This window comes from Pygocentrus nattereri, chromosome 14 (assembly GCF_015220715.1).
Source record: "Pygocentrus nattereri isolate fPygNat1 chromosome 14, fPygNat1.pri, whole genome shotgun sequence".
Lineage (NCBI taxonomy): Eukaryota > Metazoa > Chordata > Actinopteri > Characiformes > Serrasalmidae > Pygocentrus > Pygocentrus nattereri.
Window position 1 is genome coordinate 9,524,046 of NC_051224.1, and position 18,455 is coordinate 9,542,500.

The 18,455-nt window shown below is 41.1% G+C and overlaps 1 protein-coding gene across 1 annotated transcript in view; it reads right to left on the reverse strand.

Annotated features, from left to right (window-relative positions):
* Positions 1-10,371, reverse strand: part of fam20ca (FAM20C golgi associated secretory pathway kinase a) — a 63,232-nt gene extending 52,861 nt beyond the window's left edge. Inside the window, exons 1-3 of the mRNA XM_017684911.2 lie at positions 9,055-10,371; positions 6,432-6,613; positions 2,805-2,883 (exon numbers count right to left, since the gene is read on the reverse strand). Of these exons, the coding sequence (XP_017540400.1) occupies positions 2,805-2,883; positions 6,432-6,613; positions 9,055-9,626 (833 nt within the window). The 5' untranslated portion in view covers positions 9,627-10,371. The remainder of the gene's footprint in view (positions 1-2,804; positions 2,884-6,431; positions 6,614-9,054) is intronic.
* Between the last annotated feature and the right edge of the window lie 8,084 nt (positions 10,372-18,455).

Sequence of the window (18,455 nt, forward strand, 5' to 3'; positions counted from 1 at the left end):
AAACCCGTCTTGGCTAGTTACTGGTAAGATGGAAAATGTCTAAATCTGTTTCCAAACTATTGCCTCCTGGCAGTTGTGAGGCCACTTGGAGGTAAACTCTGATAAGAATCTGCCGTATACACACTCTTTAACCCTGTGCTGTGACGGCGTTAGCTTTAGCACTCCAGGCTAAGCGTAGGAAATGGGTTTAGCCAGGCACAAATAGCACAAAGATATGAGTTTACTGAACGTGTTCTGAATTTGCAGTCGCAGTGTAGTGTTGCTTGAGTTCTTATAGGTGAGGAGATCAGAATGCAGTGCCTGGAGGCATGTGCTACAGACACAAGCACACATATTTCCCTACTGGAATGAATATGACTTATTGGAAATGAATTCCAAGAGTCTGTGATGTGAATTTCTAGTGATGGTTTACTTTTACAGTGTTGATGTTTTATATAATGGTATTACTAGTGTGCATGGACTGCATTGACACAAAACAGAACAGCGGACAAAATGGACATGGACCTGTGGTTATAAACAGAGTCCACAGAACAAAATTCAAGAGCTTTTTGACCATGAAAAATATAGGTATTGTCATCAGAGATGTCTTTATTTACTGAATTTCCAGAACTGAACTGCCATCAAGTTTTTCATTTTTCATTATCTGAAAAAGCAGTACACATATTTAACAGAATATTAGACAAAAGCCTCAATAACTCAATGTCATGTAATTTTCATAGTATTTAGTGTGTCCACCCTGATGCCTTCATTACAGCCTCCTTTTTTATCAGGAGACTTTCTTTTAGTTTTTCAAAGAAATCTACAGGCATATTTTTCCAGACCTCCAAAGTTCAGTCTTACAAGTTGGTTGCACTTTCTTTCTCACTAACCAAGCAATCCCAAACACAATATATGATGTTGAGGTCTGGGCTCTTGTTCGGCTAACCCATTGTTCTAAGAACGGCAGCAGCTTTTTTGTTTTTGTTTTTGGATTTGTCTTTTTTTTTTGGTCTATTTACTTCTCGACAGCTACACATCCTTTCAGACTCATGACATTAAGATGCCTTCACACAGTGAAAGGATGGACAGAAACACAGGTGGAATTTTTCACTTTACACGTACCTAATGAGTGGAGCTTGATTTTCTTCTGCCTCAGATTGTTTCCTTTGCTTTCCCCCTACCTTATGCAAGTGGATTACGCTGCATCTAATCTTCTCAGAAATATTTCCCGAAATATTAATAACTTGTACTTAATGACCATTTTGACAAAAAATTTAATAAATGAAGGGAGGCCTCTGACTTTTGCGCAGTACTGTAGTTACACAATTGTGTACTTTTACTTTATTACCTAGTTTTTCTACATAAGGAATCATGTTTACATTTGATTTACACTCCACATCAATATGTGTGAATAGGTATGGCAAAACAAGACTGTATACACAACAATAACTTTTCATCAGATCATAATATGATATTTTCTCTTCTACTTATGAAGACAACCATGTTATTTTATGCCCTTTTGACAGACGTTGTAGAGACACAATAAATAATGAGAAATAATGAATATACTGTAAACCATTCTTCACCATTCTTTTTTTTAATCGCTGGTGACTTATGAAGGTTAAATCTCTGAAATCTCAAAGGTCAAGAAAAAGGTGAAGTGTTGCAAGCAAGCATGGTGTATGAACAGATACTCGCATCAACACAGCAATACAGGTACGCTTGTTTATACCAGCAAGCATTTGTACTTGACGGAAGCGAGAAGTAGGTTTTGGCCTATGATGAAAATGACTTTCTCTCAGCATCTCAACTGGTGAGATTTCCTTCAGCTTCTTTATTAGGAGATTAGGTTTTGTTTTCAGTTTGCTTGAATTGCAAAACTGACATTTCACAAAGAAAGAATCTCAATTCTGAGATTTCTGCATACAAGAGCAAAACTGCTGCATTCACACATCTGCTTCTTTTGAGATTTGTTAGATAACAAAAAGCTAGTTTTCTGAAATATGTGTTTGAGCTTTGAATGCTGGAATCTAATTAAATTGAACTTGTTAAGCACCTGGAAAAAACACCAGCAAACTCCATCCCACAGTGTCAGAAAAATGCAGCTTTGATGGTCCAGTGGATGTGATGAGATGCAATCAAATAAAGAAAAAGGTGCTTGATAGACCCTGGGCAAAGGAAATCAAGCATCTCCGAGCAATTATTTGATCACGAGTGAGCAAGGTGGCAGCTTGGTCTCAGCTGTGGGAGTGGTGAGGACTGACTCATACAGCAAGGTTTTTATGTGCTGCTACTGCTTCCGCTGGCATCATCCCCAAGAGCTCCTGGCGGTTCCTCTCTTGTTTTAATTAACATGTAGGCCCGGCGATGTTAATTAAAAACAGACTGATCATTACCCACCAGGAAAGATCATACGGACGCTCCGGCACATCTAAACACCGTGAGCCGGGCTCAAACACAGAGACTGTTGCTTATGCCAGAAGCAAGGAGATTTTTTTTCGGTGCCTTAAGCAGAAAAAAGATCTGAGACTGAACTATTCTTTCTTTTTTTTGGTAGGGCTTAAACATAATGCATTTGTCAATGAAGGCTTTGGTGTCTTGCGAAAGGAAAAGAAGTGCATATTCACATTAGGTGCATATTTCTCTCAGAATTGAGCTTAGAGTTTTGGATATGCTCAGGATGAGGCTTAGAGTTTTGGGTTCTATGCTCTGGTGTGCATATAAAGCAGGATTATGGAGTGTTTTGTGCTTCCTGTCTGGTGGGGAAACCTGAGATTCCCTTAATCGGAGTGTGTTATGGACAATAAATCTGGGATTCCACTTACTTCATCGGCTTGAAGAGTGCTTGTCCGTAGTTCTGGAACGTCATGATGAGTTTTAGCTGGGTTCCACCGGACTTCATGGCTGTGGAAAGAGAGAACCACTTTTAATGTTGCATCTATAGTGACAAAATTTGGCAAAACTTTGTTGTCAGATTTACTGTTGTACATGTGCATGCGCAAACATAAACATTCTGTCTTCAGTAATGCCACATGCTTTCCTCACTGACTAATTTGTATATATACAAAGGCACTAAATCTGCGCTACTATGAAGCCGGCTAGACAAACAACTTTTTTCATTGGGTATTTTCCAAACACTTCACAGTCTCCGACAATAGGATGTTATGCCTTGGCCCATAAATAGAGAATCTAATTCCATGCATAGATAAGCAAACATCTGCCATTTATGACTGTCAGTGTGTCTAGCGTGAAGTCCATGTTTCTCATCAGTGGAGTTGAAGCAACAGTGCCATAGGCAGCTGATAAGCGCAATCAGCTCAGTTCCTGTCCTGTGATTGTACTCTTTAGAGAGCAATGCTCAGCCAGAGATTCGGTGATCAGTTTATTGTTTACAACCAAAACATTAGGCACTTTCTCATGTACCCAGAAACGAGGCTGTTTAATCCCTAACAGTTATCACTTTTTGATATTCAAATTATTTTGTGGGTTACACAATGAATTAATTTGATTAATCTACCTGATGATTTTGCATCCAGTTACTTTACTATTCTGTAGTGAAACACACACTTTTCAACTGGTCGCAAGTGAAAAATTTGATGAGAGTGTATTTTATACATGCTTCTGGTGGTCTGTCACTTGTAGTAAGTGGGAGAAACTTGGTTTGAGGTGTAACAGCCCCACACACCCATTTTACTGTTTGCCAACATTTAAATGAAACTTGTCTAGTTCAAACACTAGTGTTGCACATATTCCACTGTAAAACAGTTCCACACTGCAGATGATTATATCTCTTTGTTCGAACCTAAAAACACTCTACATGCTCCTATGCCACCTCTACAACAGACTGAAACCAGATCAGGTTTAACACAACCGATAACTGATCTGTGAAAAATATGTCTGGATTGGCTCAGAACCCAATCCCTACTCCTTGGCCACTTCTTGCATTTGTTTAAATACTCCTAGATTATACATCATCCAAAAAAGTAGAGATTCTTAACTTTCAATCGATCCCACATTTGTGTTCATAATTACAAGCCAGGATATTTGATTGTGACGTCAATTTGATGAAAAGTTATTGTGCCACATAAACTTCTGTTCTGTGGAGGAGGGTGGAACAGCCGGGAGTGCGAACATGGCAACTGTAAATGCAGTACACAAGCACATGCTTTTGGTCATTGTCTTACAAAAGAAGCTGCCATGGAACACAGAAAAAAATGCATTTTATATCGGATTTAATGGCCTGGCTTGCATCTGCTTTGCTTACTCTTAACTTGTCCTCCACACAAAGCATAGTCAATTCTCTCTTTCATACCCTGCTGTAAGTGACTGTATCCTTCAGCAGTAGGCCCTCATTCACACAGCATGAAGTGCTTTCAGAATCCAGATAGCCCAGTTTCATCGCTTATATCTCTCGATCTACAGGCCTGTCAAAAGCAGAAGCTGCCTGTATAAGCTGGACTGGCATATGCTCAATCGGAGGTAGGCTAAAACATAAAGAAAACTGCCATACTGGTCTGAGAACATTCAGTATAAGAGAGAACTTCTGCCAGTATATACACACTAAACAAGCCATCCTCACTTAAAAGTAGACTGTTAACTTTAAACTAAAAGTAATTATGACAGCGTTATTAACCTTAAAACATTAACATATTATGTGGGCCATATTCCTGCCAAACTTATTATTTGTTTTTCCGAGTACTTATCCAGTACTTCTTAATGACAAATTTAAAGGTTAACAACTGATTAATAAGCCTGTTTTAAAGGATATGAATAACTCATTTAGACTTTCTGCATGAAAATAGGTAACAGAATGCACTGAATGTCACTGAATATACATGACAGCAGATCAGAAATGTGACTCATTATTCCAGTGATAGAATAAAAAGGATCACAGACATAACACTGGGCCTCGACTGCTTGTTGCTCAAGCTAGAAATCCCTATCACGCTGCTTGTAACAAGATGCTGCACCAGTGACATAGCCAGAATTTAATTTCAATACAGCCTGGTTATGGGTTGTGAGGGCCAGCAAACATTATGTCCCAAAGACATCGCTGTGGCAAGGATAACAAACAACAACTAGCCTACTTCACTGTAGCTAAGTCAACAGAATCGTATTAACCACCCTATAATGGTTGAAGATTTTATCATTGTTTTTTTCTTTACAGCTGCGCTATTTAAGTTTTGAGGATTGCGTAATTGCATGTAATGTGTGGAAAAACATTTGTACGAACAGACTTGTGTTTTAAGTGGATAAATCTGATGGCTGCATGTGCTAAAAAAGCATTCAAAGAGAACTCAGTCAAAACTTAGGGAAAAGAGTGTCTTCTGAGAATATAAGTAAATTATCTACAGCTGCCTTTATACATGTATTTGCAGTGGTCATCTACCATCCTGCACCCCCCGCAACCCTGACGAAGAAGTGGCTTAGAAAACGTGTATGTGTGTGTTTTTATTTGTATATGGTTGACTTTGCATTTGAGCCCTAAACATAGTGCAAGACCCTCTTTTTGAGACTGTGTAACATGGAGTTGCATGATGTAGCCTGAAAAACTCAAGACAGCTCTAAATTTAAATTATTGTTTATTACTTGCATCAAGCACCACCCAAACTGCACAGTTACCACTTCTGGATTTAAATGTGCTTAATTTTAGTAGCCAATCAACATAAACAACACTGAAACAATAACTAACAAACACCATGGCAATAAGCAGTGTCTTGTTGTTGCAGCTGCACTGTGCCCTTCCCTTTGCTGAGGAAACAAAGAAACAAGATTAATGGAAAACATCAGATTCCATTCGGCATCATGATGACAAGATTTATTGTGTTTTACCAACAAAACATTTTCCAAATGTTCTCCTCTCCTAACTAATTGCTAGCTCCATTTTAGGCAATTGCAACACTTAGCTGCTGCTTTTTCAGACCCTTTGCCTGGACCCCCTGAGAAAGGGTCAGTGTTTTAGCGCTGATGGCCTTGACTGATGCGGGTTGCAACAAAAACTGCACATCATCATCCACTCTGCAGCACGGCTATGAGAAAGCACTGACAAACAGAGAGAGATTGGGCTGACTGTCAATCAAAACAGTGACCATGCATGTACTCAACTATCTTTTGCAGAAAATTTCCTTGCTTGCCAACGCAAACACAGACAAGCTTCTGTTAATTCAGAAAAGACTTCTACAAATCCATCTCCCCTAATACAAATACACACACAAGCTACAATCATAAGCCCTCCAGCTTTGAGCATTCGTTGCTATTCACCCACCACTCCACTCTGAGCACAAGTGACCTAGTTGGCTTGTGCTATGCCCATAATGGCACTAAACCACTTGGCAATAATTGCTTTTGGAAGGGGGATTACTCTCCTGAGCCAGCAATACTACAATATTAAAAAAGACAGGAACGGGCCCTACATATCCATTCAAAAGCGACAAGACTTGACCCAGGCTCACCTACGCTGGTGATCCTCTGCGACTGCAAGTCCTTCAGCAGGGCCTCCACCACTGGGTTGTGTCTAGAGTAGAGCTCATAACGGTTAATCCCAATGTGGAAGCGAAGCCAGTTGGGGTATGACTCAGCAGTGACCTCCCCCGTCGGGCTGTACCCTTCCTCTTCCTCATTCCCATCGTTGTGCCTAGAAACAACAGGGCATTAGTTTTGAACGCTAATGTATTGGCTGCGGGATAATAGCAGCAACGAAAGTTGGCATGAATATTTTTTGACTACGAATCATAGAAGGCTGAACAGTGATTTGAGTGGAGTACCTCCACCTCGCTTTAATTATGCGCCTTGGTTCATATCTATTTGACTGAGAGATGAACTTTCAGTGGAAAGAAATGGGCACAAATTTAATGAGATTGCGTTTTTCATGTAAATTTGATCAACCTCCCCTAAAACAACACTGTGACTAGAGTGCAGTGAACATGCCTCCCTATTTGCCTTTTTGCTGAAAGGCTCAATTCAGAGCATGGAGCATCTGTAACGGCACAATGGTGAAGAACAGATTTGTGATTTGTAAGAGGCAGTGCATAGTGGAACACAAATACAGACAAAAATGCCAAGATAGAATACATTTACATATTAAATGGGTTAGCCAGCTGGATACGCTAGGTAGTCAGTTAACGAACTGTTGTTTTAGCCATTGTTAGTTGGCCATCTAGTGTAGTTGTTGCTAAATTTATTCAGGATTTTTTATTAGTCATCAAAAAACTAGTAACTGTAATAAACATCCTAACTCCAACTGGGCCCCCACCCCTGCCCACGTCCACACAAAACAAGATGCCCATGCTAAAAACGCTCAGTATGGAGACAGTAATAGCTACTTCATCAACATACAGGTAATGAGGAAACAGTAGGAGAGCTGCTGCTTATCAGTGCATGAGCTCCAGACTTTATCTTTGAAAACCTCAATTCAACCTTTTTGCAGTGCAGAAAAAGACTTAATTCTAATGCCAAACACTGTTTTCCAGCAAACTATATAGGCTCATTTGTAAAGTGTCAACACCCCGTAGTAATTGGTCAATTAATTTATATTTCAGCCTTGCTGCAGTGTACTGCCACTCTGACATTTCACTTTTATTTCATCCTCCCTTAGATTAATGAAGATGATAAAAAAATAAAGGAGCAGCTAATAGCACTCGAACCCTCTAACCCTATGATGGCTGAGATTCTCTGAGGAAATGCCAAAATTTGTTTCATATTTTCCCCATCAGCTTCTGTAGAATTAGAACTTCAAATGTAATTTTGGTGTTAACCCTGATAATACACAGGCTCTCTTTGGGAACTTTCAACCTTCATGTAAAGACTTGCCAAGAAATGCTTCTAGGAGAAGATGAGGAGTTCCCTAAACCCTAATTTAAAAGAGGGAACTTTTATGTTAATACCTTTTCATTACGCCTGGAGGGAACATCTTATTCAAGGGTGCACTGACGGAGCACGGCAGATACGGCAGTTCACAGGGAAAGGTACCAAGAAGGTCTCTGGACCTGGAACCTTTCCAATTTGGTGAGACAGGAGGTCTTACACAGCCCCTGGCCACATGTCATGGCTTTAGATCTCTTTGTTATCGTGTTGATACACCTTCTCAGAAAGCAAAAAAATCTAAGGGACCCCTCAGGAAAGAGAAAGTAAGGGTACATCGTGGGCCAAAACTACTGGCAGAATTACTGATCTGTGCCTGGAAGACATGACACCTGAGGATCTACATTTCCTCTCCCTCACTGATCCACGGAGCGCTTAAAGCATTTGCACAACCACACTATTTTCTGAGATACTCTACTATATATTTGCTGTAAGGAGCCAAAGATGTGGGAAATTTGAAAGGAAAAGCAGTGACTTGGTTGACTGCGTTGCTCTCTAGGGTGGTGCATTTGCTCTCCATTCATCATTTAGTCCTTGCAATAATAAGCAACTGCTCTGACTACGAGATACAGCCAATTGCAGAATACTGAATTAAAGCTAACAGGTGGGGTTTGGTTTTGTCAGTTCTGGTACATAAACCTCCAAATTAGATTCGTAACGAATTATGTCATAAAATCCAAATTTCTACCAAGTGTAAAATAATTACAATAAAGAATCCTCAACATTTGATTCATCTCAGTACTTGTAACATTATCCAGTTATTTCACTTGGACATCTTCCAGTTTCTTATTCAGAAACGTTTATTTCAATGTTTAGTAACTGAAATAAGCCAGGCTCTTTGGAAGACCCTCAAGAGGAAGAAGTAACTTAATGACCAAGGCTACCAAAAAAGCGCTGACAGACACAGCTCGACATCACAGACAGAGACAAACTGGGGAAACTGAGCGCAAAAGAAGCCCAAATGGTTTTTTTTTCTGTTAAACTCCTCACAGGCTCCCTATTACGGAGCAGACTCTTGACTGTAAAGAGGAGAAGAAAAGTGCAGGCTAAGCGTGTTTATGTGAGAGTTAGCTAGGCTAAGCCACGGTTAGTATTTTTGAAAACTTCAAGCCCACTACACCTGCTAGCTGCGCAGACTTTTAGGAGGAAACAGAGCTCGTGGTTCGGCTCAGTGTGAGGCGTCAGCCGCTTCTCAGCTCAGTTGGGACTGCTTACCATTCTTGGTTTCCCGCGGCTTTCGGGTAAAACCGTATGTCAGTGTTGACGTTGAAGAGCGTGTCGTCGTCCGTTAACGGCGGCAGGTCGCTCTTATAGAGCGGGTGCTCGTAGAGAGCCGCGAGCCTAGAGGCGCGCTGCTCTGGCTTTTCTTTGCCCCGGTTCCCTCTCTCCTTTATCAGGCTCTTCTGCTTCTCCTCTAACGTCTCGTCCGCTCTTTTGACCGGCTCTGCTCTGTCCCCAGCGCCGGCCAGCTTCTCCAGCGACTGCGAGGTGAGGTTGGAGCTGGGTTCGTTGCTGAAGTCCTGCAGTATCCTCAGCGTGTGCTTGCCTGGCCAACCTGCCTGAACTGCAGAGGCAGCGGCTCTGGAGCGCTGCTTTGGCCGCCCGCGAGGCTCCTCGCTCGGGCTGTGGGCGCACGAGCAGCCCGCGTCTCCTCCTCCTCCTCCGCCGGAACCTGGGCCGGCCGCTCTCCTTTCCAGCCGGGGCAGCAGGTCGATCATGATGTGCATGGTGCACGCCACCAGAAACACCATGAGGATGAGCAGTCGGAACTTACGGAACAGGATCATCTTTTTTTCTTATTATAGTCCACCACCTATTTTTTGTGTTGTTATTTTTCAGCCGTGCGAATACCACATTAGCAGCGTCTCGGGATGAAGCCCAAACAGAGCACGTGGGAAAGAAAATGTTCTTTAAACGTAAACCAGGATTCTGAAATTAAGTACCTGTAGTCTTGGTTTTTTTCTCGTCCTGCCGGGTTATTGGCTCGTCGTCACGGACGGACAGCGGACTTTTTAAGGAATATTTCCCTACGGGCACCGCTGCCACATATCTACTGCCCGCTTTCCGCCGAACCTAAACGCGGCGGCCAGCTGCATCTCGGCTCCGGCACGAAGCCGCATCAGCGCAGTCCTCGTCCCCGCTCAGGGAGCTCCACCTCCGGCTAAACGATCGCGAATGAAGTGCGATGCAAAAAATGCCACAAGTCGGGTCATTCGCTAGGAAGCGTGGTGAAAGAGCGACGTAAAAACCACACGGGACGCCGAAAAACACCGCTCGAAAACCCCGTCGTGTCTCTCCGTGACAGGTGTCGATCTGTCCGCCAAACTCCTGTCGCCCAGGTCAGTGCCCATTCAGCCAGGCCAGGACTAGTGCGCTCTCAGGGTTAGGGGTAAAGGAAGGAGGGGCGAGTGGGTGTTAAATATTATGATGGAGCCCGTGCTGAAGCCTGCCTCACCCGCGTCACCGGGACCAGATTGGATTGGCTGGGTTTCACGGTGCGACCAGCGAGCGAGTCTCGAGCTAAAGCCGAACGCATCCTCCTCGCTCTGCGATGGCAACAGCCCGCAACGCCTCTCTGTGCAGCCTAGAGGGCGCTGCTGGACAGAAACGACTGTATCCCACCCACCCTGTGTTCCACACTGCATTCATAACTCTCCCTCAAACCGGTGGCCCACACTTCTGAGAAGCCGCATTCTAATGGGCTCGTTTTGCTCCATATTTCATGTCAAAGGAGCACGAAAAGGTGGGGAGAAAAAAGAAAAAGGCTTAATTGTGCCAGATGGATGAGATGTAGGACTCTCCCACCTGAATAGCGCCAAACTGAACATTTATGTATCTTGCTTTAGGCGCTTCACATCCTTGGCGTATTACAAATTAAAGATGAAATCGTTATACACCCAGTTTTATGTTTTTGAATAGATTTTTTAAAGCCTCTTTTAAAAATGACAATTCCAGGTGATCAAAAGACTTAATGCGGCCAGATGAAACCTAATATCCTCTGCCATCAGGAGGCTTCATTTAGGCTGAAACTAGGCCCTCTATTTGAAGTGTCAAGTGGACATCAATATTAATTGGCACAATTACATATAGATAAAACAGCAGCTGACCTGTTTCCAATGCTGTCCAAACCAGGTGTTTCACATTTTCAGACTGTGCTCACATGCAGAACGTCTGTAATGAGTCTGGGAGTAGTTTCATGAGCCCTCCTTAACTTGAGCCCATTTTCTTTCCCCATTCAAGGTGTAACAATGTGGTACAGCAAAGATATTCTCTCTATTTTTCCTTTTGCCGCCTGCTCTGCGCCTTGCCTGAAATGATTCACGGGAAGTTGTGCGCTCATAAGAACATGCTATTGTGTCACATGAACTGTGAAAGAAAGATGTTTCAGACTATACAAAGCAAATGGAACAATATGTTGAATATATATTCATCTTTCATTTGACTTACATATAATACCTTAACCGTCACTATAACCAAGAAAATGAATATAATGCATTGTGTTACATGTTCAGAAAGTTTGCAAAATGCATTAACGCTTTGCAAATTTAGAGGGGAACTCAACTGTTTTTTCAAACTTTCTGCATAATTAAACTGTTAACCTGTCAATAAAATCATTCAGAGTGGTTTGGCATAAAATACCTCATACCAGAGAAACTAGGTGTAGGAACCATACATCTGATGAGTTTAATGGCTCTAAAAGCTACATCACAGAAAGTTATTACATGGAATTGTTATGAATGCCTCATACATGGAATGATACAAGAAGGGTGTTGTAAGGCAACATAGTCGCCAAAGATTTTGGACAGTAAATAAACTGGACATATTTGCATTGTAGACATCAGGACGTCTGGTTCCTATCACCACCACCACTGTAAAGAAATCGAAGTCGGTAAGTTTCTCTACAAATGAACCACTTCACATCAAATTATATCTCGTATCTGGTTTATATCTCAACCAGAAATTTGGAAAAATCAGTGGAATTCCCCTTTTTTGTGGGGCAGCTAGAGGAAGCTTGAGTTCTAGGAGTTATAAAAATATTTAATGAACTCCACTGAGAGGTCTCCCAGTGGTGTGAAAGAAAACAACAAATCAACATTTCAGCGCCATGCTTCAAATTGATTAGCATTCTTTCTTTAGGGATTATCCATGGCTGGACTGCTGTTGGGGATTTTTCATCACAGGCCTGAATAGCGTGTGAAGGTACTGTTGATTTGAACCAAGCGTAGTAATTGCTCTAGTGTCAGGGACAGGATTGCATTACCTCAGAAAAGCCACAATGAAGAATACATGGCTGAGCTTTCCTCAAAGAATTTGTGAAGAAAGCTGAAAATTCATGTAGGGGGCCAAGGACGTTTTGATTATAGTTGCCCTATTAATCTCATTGAATATCAGTTGACTTAGTCCACAAGTGCATTATTTTGTAGCAACTGTTTAAAAAAAACTGTTGTAAATGTCCCTTTCAACCAATTAAACAAACATTAAAGGTGTTTCCTTTGAAGGTTACATGTTTTTTTTTTAAGCGAGAAAAATATTGTAAAAATGTAACTGTATTCTGAATACTGCTTTTACAAAATGTGATTTGGACTGAATACAGATACTTAATTTGTGTATTCTGAATATGTATTTCCAATACTTGTATTTCTTCACATCCCGATTTCAAATGCAAACAGACTGAACCCAAACATTGGCTATTACTTTAAAATCTTGTGTTTGAGGCTGTAATATCAAGCATAAGTTAATAATACATTAGGTTTTGCCTGTTCTTCATTCTCGGTGCAGTTGTTAATCTGCACGCTCTCATTTAAAAAAAAAAAATGTAACTGAGAGCAGGCTAGCTAGCAATCCAGAGCAGCAGGAAACTTATTTGGACATTAAGAATGGAGTATCAACAACCTTACTTCTCTACAGGAGCCTGGTGAACTGGAGAACTGCGTCGGTGGTGTGAATAACTTAACATTTTAATGATCAAATTTATCCAAAAATGATCAAATATGTGTTGCAGCCCTGCTCTAAAACAAATGTTATCCATCAGAAAGTAAGCTCTCTGATTTAGTGACATAATGCTGTCCTGTAGGATCCTTCACAGCATCTGTAAAGCTTGTCCAACTTCACAACGGTGCTATAAAAGTACCTGTTTGTGGATGGAGCACGGATAGGCCAATTGTGGGGATTAGTTTCAGGACAGTTAAGGTCAGTGTAGTGCCTACATTCTCAAATATTCGATAAGTCTGGACATTCTTTTCTGTAGTTTCTATTAAGTGCACTGCAATTTGCTGTCAGTTTAATCTATGTCTATGGCCGCAGACGTCTCACCTTGAGTAATCCCTGACAGCTTGCCCTGAATTACAGAGAAATGTGATACAAAATGTCATTATAAGCAAAAACAGCCAGGTGTTGGTATGAATGGTGCTTAAGCAGGGACAAGGAAGCCAGCTTTTTCAATCAAGGCAAACAATAGAAATGTAGGAGCCATATTATCCCTTGTTGTGAATTTATGGAGGAAAAAAGAGTCTTTTTTATGCATGCCAGCAGGCTTTTTATATGAGGCTGAGATAAACAACATTCCAACAGAGAGTTCAGCGAGGTTAGATTTAACATTTTTGTCCTTTACCCAGCCCTTGTAATTCCCTGGGTAATATCTCGGCATCGTATTTAGCGGCTGGTGTCGTTCAAGGTTTATGACCTTTGGCCCATAAATGGGACTGAATGGGCTCAGACGTGGTGCGTTTTGGCCCAGAAGAGAGGCGCATTACTCCTGGCATTGATCCATGCTGCCGGACCCACAGGCCGCACCAAACCAAGAAGGTATTTCAGGAATGGATCTTTGGAGAAAATGTAAGTCTAAGGACGTTTTGGCCTTGTCAGAAAAATCGATGCATATTCCAGATTCCAGACCATGTCTGCCTGAATGTGAACTCCTTGGGGCAGCACACTGACTATGGGGTGTGGACTGGAAGTTGGTGACCCGCCTCGCTCACAATGACAGTGCTATAAATGTTGAATTGAGAGGAAAACTCCTGATAAATAAGCAGGGCTCCATAGTATTTATTATAACTGCTATCAAAATATTGGCAAAATGATAAAACGAAAGGCTCCAGTATAATACATTTGGCACATTGAGAATTCTCTGTTATAACAGCTTTACTCTGTAAATGAAAGCTCTAGCAAATCATCAGAAATTTCTCTTGTGTGTGTGTAAGCAGGCTGACCAATCACTGATGTTCTTGGCGAGCGTTCTGATAAATCACAGGCCTTCATGCAGCCTGACAAATGTGCACGCTGTGTTTTTTCCCCCTCAGAATCACGCAGGCCTGCCTTTAACCATGTCGCATCGAGTAGTCATGGATGTGTTTTGTCAGCTTGCAATATGTATCACCATGCAATTACAATATGTAGCAACATAAGCAACAAGTTATTTAGTCCATTTCATGCAAGCCTGAAAACAAGGTTTATTTGTGCAGAAGTGCAGCATAATTGAATTTCTCCCTGTTTTGTTGTCTTTGCTTTCAGTTACACAAAACAGAAGGTTCTTCCCTCTCCACATGTCATGAAGGGCACGAGTGTACCAGAACAAACCCGGAGGTACTTAAAGGCGGTAATGTGACCAGTCTGCCAACTTGATTGAGTCAGCGGTGCAAATTGTGTCTAATTTTCTGAAATTAAGAAAGGGACTGGATGGTGAAGAAGGAAAGTCACTATTACATTTATTAGAGACAATTAATGAGGGTGTAATGTGGAGAGCCAGCTGGGAGAAAGGAAAAAAAAAAACTGTTTTCAACAATAAAATTGGTTCACTTGGCTTCTCTGCGGGAAGCCAGTATGTGGCAGTGACCACTCGGCCCAATCTGAGACCGAAATAGAGAGGGAGGAGTAAGTGGCATGGCAGTGAGTAATGTGGCGCCGACAGAACAAAGACACAAATCTGAATATAGCATCTCTGGCCTAAAAACAATTCACCGTTGTCATGCAAAAAAAAAAAAAGAAAGCAAACAAAAAAACTCGCAATGCTTAGGCTGAGATCAAAGCCAGAATCTGCCGATGCTGTTTCCATTTACTCGGCGGAAAAACAGGAGACAGAAAAAAACACCCTCATAATCTCAAGGGCCGCTTCTTCATTTTGAACTAACAAATAGTCATCGCTCTTGGCATTTATTTGTCTCTCTGTAAACGACAGCCTGTACTTGCATTTCTGCCCAAGGCAGATGAGTTCCTTCCATTATTGATGGCAGAGTCGTGTCTGACCTTTTACATGCTTACAGACACCATTCGCCAAGCTTTAATTATTAATATCAGCCCAAACGCAGGCTGTGCAGGAAAATACTGCTTTCGGTGTTAGTGCATTTCAGAATGTTTTTCAGGGGAAAATGTTTGTGCGGTTTGCTCTTCAGTTTTGCAGCCTGAAATGTCTTAGTGGTACAGGTCATATTGCGGTGTTTTCTACTGTGTGTTCACACATTGCTGCAAGTGGATTACCAGTAGGGCTGCATAATATATCATTCCTTAGCCGTGACTGCAGTATTTATATTGTGGAAATGTGCTGTATACAAAGCAAACCCTGAACGTCTGATCATGTGCTTTGATTATAGTGACCAATCACAGATGTTCTTTCAACGTTTGGATGAATCAAGGCTTTCATATGATTCAACAAACATAAATAATTCGGGTCAAAATTGCAGGGCCAGTCGTTAACCCCTGACCGCTCCTTGTTACATTCTACGGCTTAGAATTCATTAACTACAGAGACTTCAATACAAACCAGTGGAGCTTTTCTTAGGTTATAGAAGTGTGGCTTGGTAAGGGGTTTTAACCAGGTCACATCAAGGGTTCAATAATGTGTTTCCGATATGTAAGTGGAGGTCTGCTGAAACCTTTCAGACGTGGCTGACGTTTGTTTTTTGTTGTTGTTTTTGCAGTAAAGCCAAAAAAATCAGATTTTATTTTAGATTTTATTATTTTTTTGATTTTACAACATTTTAACTGTGTATTTTCTGTAACTTCTGAAGCATGACTAAAAGATTGAAAGGCTAAATTTAATGTGTATAATTTTGACTTTTTAAAGTGTAGATGAGGCGAAGCACCAGTTATCAGGCTAGCCAGCTATCACATTTATTTTAACCAAAAAAAAGACATGAAAAAAAAGCAGCTGTGTGTTTGTGTGTGTGTGTGTGTGTGTGTGTGCAACCCCTTTATGAGCTAATGTTTGGTCATTCCACCAGATATTTCTAATTCATACATTCAAATAAAATATTTTTCCAAGCAAATATGTTATCAGATTAACTCGTTTGGTTTCTGGTTGAAATATCTTAATTTAAAAAATTGTTAAATTTCACCATGTGAAGAATTTCTGTAGGCCTCCACACATACTGTAAGGTACATCATAATCATACTTGGTAGCAGAACATTTACAATACGCCCATATTCATTCAGACTCAATCAGAATCTTAAACAACTGCTTTAACCTACCCAAGCCCAACACATAATTTTTATCGCTAGCGTGATAATTGGCTCCATTTGGGAACTGTTCATGTCCGGAACTGTGTATCTGAAATATCTCAGTGTTTATCACAATGTGACTTTTACCTCAATATCGTCAGCCCCACTGGACTGGAGAAACAGGGAACTGGTATGAGTAGCATGAGGGAATTTTGCTGTATTTTCCAATGACCTTGGTGCAAATATGTATGTGATAAACTTGCATCCATAATGAATCTGTTCTCGCCTCACATAGGCGGCTGCAAGTCTGCCTATAGAGGACGCGTGAATCACAGCTTGTCAGCGTAACATCACTTCACCTCCTCATCCATCAGGTGAGATGTTGCTCCGTCTCGAGCCACAATCCGTCTCCCCTCCACTCATCACTGTAATGGGGCTGGGTTGTCATACAACACTGAAGCTCCATCGATGTGATGTGATGTGATACCAGATGTACCGTCACCTCCAGTCTTTGGGTGTTCTGATCTTGTGCCCATTGCTTACACTTTATCTGCTGCCACTAGCTTCTCCAGATAATATTCAACACATTTGATCATTTCAGTCAATGGTAATTCTCTCTGCTCTTTGACCAGAGGCCAGGCTGATTCTTGCTATATGCAGGATAGGGATAAGGTTGCACAAGCCACCAGGAAGCCTGCACATATGTCAAAATGTTGTTTTTTAAACATAATTTTAAGATATGCCATGCAAACGCTGATAGAATTATGGGTCGTACTGATGAGCTCAGTGTATTTTAACATGGCACTGTCATAGGACACCACCTCTGCCACAAGTCAGTTTGTGAAACTGTGCTATTGTTGTGAAATGGTAGCACCTAGGAACAACAACAGCTTAGCCATGAAGCAGTAGACCACGCAAACTCACAGAGCGGGGCTGCCAAGTGCTGAAGCACACAGAGCCTATCCTCTATTGAGTAACTCACTAAGGAGTTACAAATTGCCTCTGGAAGCAACATCTGCAAAAGAACTGCACATTAGGAGCTTCACGAAAAGAGTTTCCATTGTGGAAGCTGTAATAGCTGCATAGAGGGGACTGACTTCATATTAATGCCTAAAAAAAGGCTCCTGTAGGTGTTATGTATGTGTGTCCCAATACTTTCATGTATATAGACAATTTAGTTTCTGTTTAATGTCCAGTGTATATATTTAATCTGTTTATTGTTTTATACCATAGCATTTATTAAAGGACCAATTTCATAGAACCCAATTTTCCTAATTTTTCATTTAAAGTGTTTGTTGTACTGTGTAAGCGTTGTTAAAGTTGTTAAAAATAAATAAATAAATAAATCACTCACCAGTCAACATGTTCTACCCAGTTACATACCCCAGTTTGAAAACTCCTGGTCAAACGCAAAAGTGGCTATTTTTTTCTAATTTTAGTGCAATTCTTTTGTTCATTTGGGTTTAACATATTGGAAAAAAACTAAATTTTACACAGGCCACATTTTTTGCTTTGTTTTTTCACACTCAATATGTTACATTCAGCACATAAACAGTAATTGTCCATTAAAATGTGGACAAGTGTGTTCTCTGTAGTGGATGGTTTAACTTATTTTTACTTAGAAAATCACAAAAACAACCCCTCCCAGTCCTGTCCATGTGTTCGTGTTGTGTTTTGGTTGAGTCCACGTGCTTTTTGTTTTTCCATCTAGTCCGGCCCCTTGTTTCGTGACTCCGCCCCTGATTGTTTCCACCTGTTCCTCGTCATCCCTGTGATTATTTAAGCCCTGAGATTTTGTTGGTCTTTGTATGTTTGTAAGCCTATTTGATCATTCCGATTGTTTGTTGTTTGGGACTTTGTTTATTGTTTGATTCTTGTTTGTTTGTCATGTCTGCCCCCCGATCAATCCGTGTTGGCTCTATGACCCTGGACTATATCGACCATGACCCTGGATTTGCCCTTAATAAAAGTCGCTTATCTCCGAATATGCATTCGCCTCCTCGCTCCCTGTTACAGGTGCCCACACTTTACAACTGTAAATGGATACATATGACCGTAAATGGAAACTTCACTGCAAGAACAGTCTACTTTGAATGCTTTTTTGTGTGTTACATTTTTGTGTGATGTCATGAAAACATATATCCACTACATACATCCAGCCAACATCACTTTAGCTACAACCA